Below are 1539 nucleotides of genomic sequence, written 5' to 3' on the forward strand. Positions count from 1 at the left end.
TCATGCTCTCGGAAAGAACATGCAGAGATTGTTTTAATCGATTTAAAAATGGTGATTTTGATGTTCAAGATAGAGAACGCAGTGGTGCACCAAAAAAGTTTCAAGACGAAGAATTGGAAACATTACTTGCTGAAGATCCATGTCAGACGCAATCCGATGTTGCAAAATCATTAGGAGTTGATCGAACAACAGTTTCGAAACGTCTGACAGCATTAGGAATGATACAAAAGGAAGGATCTTGGGTGCCATACGAACTGAAGTCGAGAGACGTCGAACGGCGTCTTGTCACGTGTAAACAGCTGCTTCAACAAAAAAGGATAGATTTCTTACATTGTATTGTGACTGGTGATGAAAAGTGGATATACTACAGTAATCCCAAGCGTAAAAAATCGTGGGTTAAGCCCGGCGAAGCAGTAGCATCAACGCCAAAGCGGAATATCCACGGTTCCAAGCTCATGCTTTGCATTTGGTGGGATCAGCTGGGGGTAGTGTATTACGAACTGCTTCAACCCAACCAAATCATCACAGGAGATCTCTATCGACGACAATTGATGCGTTTGAGCCGAACATTGAAAGAAAAACGACCGCAATATGAGCAAAGACACGATAAGGTGATTTTGCTGCATGATAACACTCGGCCGCATATCGCGTCACCAGTCAAAACATACCTGGAAACGCTGAAATAGGAAGTCCTACCCCACCCGCCGTACTCTCCAGACATTGCGCCTTCTGATTACTATTTATTTCGATCGATGACTAACGGCCTGGCTGAGCAGCACTTCACTTCGTACAAGAAACGAAAAAATGGATCGATTCGTGGATAGCCGCAAAAGAAGTGTCGTTTTTTCGACGTGGAATTTAAATGCTGCCAGAAATATGGAAAAAAGTAGTCTCCAGCGATGGGCTTTAATTGACTTGTTTTTTTATTATTTTTTTTAAATAAAGGATTTATTTTCACAAAAAACGGCGAAAACTTATTCACACTCCCAATATAAATTTACTGTCACTTCCAATTTGTAAAATTTATTTGTTTCTTTTTTAAAGAAGAGCCGTATTCAAAGGACATGTGTCGTTCACATTGTCACTGTGCTTGTCTCGTTCATAAGAGCACAAGGGCGATCGAGTACGATTGATTTAAAATCTGAAAGGCCACCAGAAAATTTGTCGAAATAGAAGAAAGGTATTTGGTATACATATAAAATAAACTCTTACCGACATGAATGAGGACAAAGACAGATTGAATTTACTGCTCGTTGAAAGATTGCATCCTAAATTATTGCTCAATATCATCAGCATGAATGTGCGTCTTACAGACGGTCCGAATAGATACCATTTCTCGTGGAACGCTTCGATCGTAATGTTCCTACTCTAAATGGAACATAAAAATACGATAAAAGGCATTATAATATGTGGCGGCTTGCGAACGCTCGTCACAAAATAGCGAAACGATTAGCGAGAGAATTTGGTGAGAGAGCTGTCGCGATTGCGGTTTACCGTGTCCCCACTGGACTCGGGGGGGGGGGGGGGAAAAAGGGGGGG

General features: G+C 41.4%; 1 protein-coding gene across 1 annotated transcript in view; it reads right to left on the reverse strand.

The window, feature by feature from the left end:
- Window positions 1-1010: 1010 nt before the first annotated feature.
- LOC116852319 (odorant receptor 67a-like) overlaps window positions 1011-1539 on the reverse strand; it is a 3549-nt gene continuing 3020 nt past the window's right edge. Inside the window, exons 4-5 of the mRNA XM_032832530.1 lie at window positions 1213-1368; window positions 1011-1141 (exon numbers count right to left, since the gene is read on the reverse strand). Coding sequence (XP_032688421.1) covers window positions 1100-1141; window positions 1213-1368 — 198 coding nt within the window. The 3' untranslated portion in view covers window positions 1011-1099. The remainder of the gene's footprint in view (window positions 1142-1212; window positions 1369-1539) is intronic.

This window comes from Odontomachus brunneus, unplaced genomic scaffold (assembly GCF_010583005.1).
Source record: "Odontomachus brunneus isolate Ranch 3 - 2012 unplaced genomic scaffold, Obru_v1 Obru_scaffold_214, whole genome shotgun sequence".
NCBI classification, from domain to species: Eukaryota; Metazoa; Arthropoda; class Insecta; order Hymenoptera; family Formicidae; genus Odontomachus; species Odontomachus brunneus.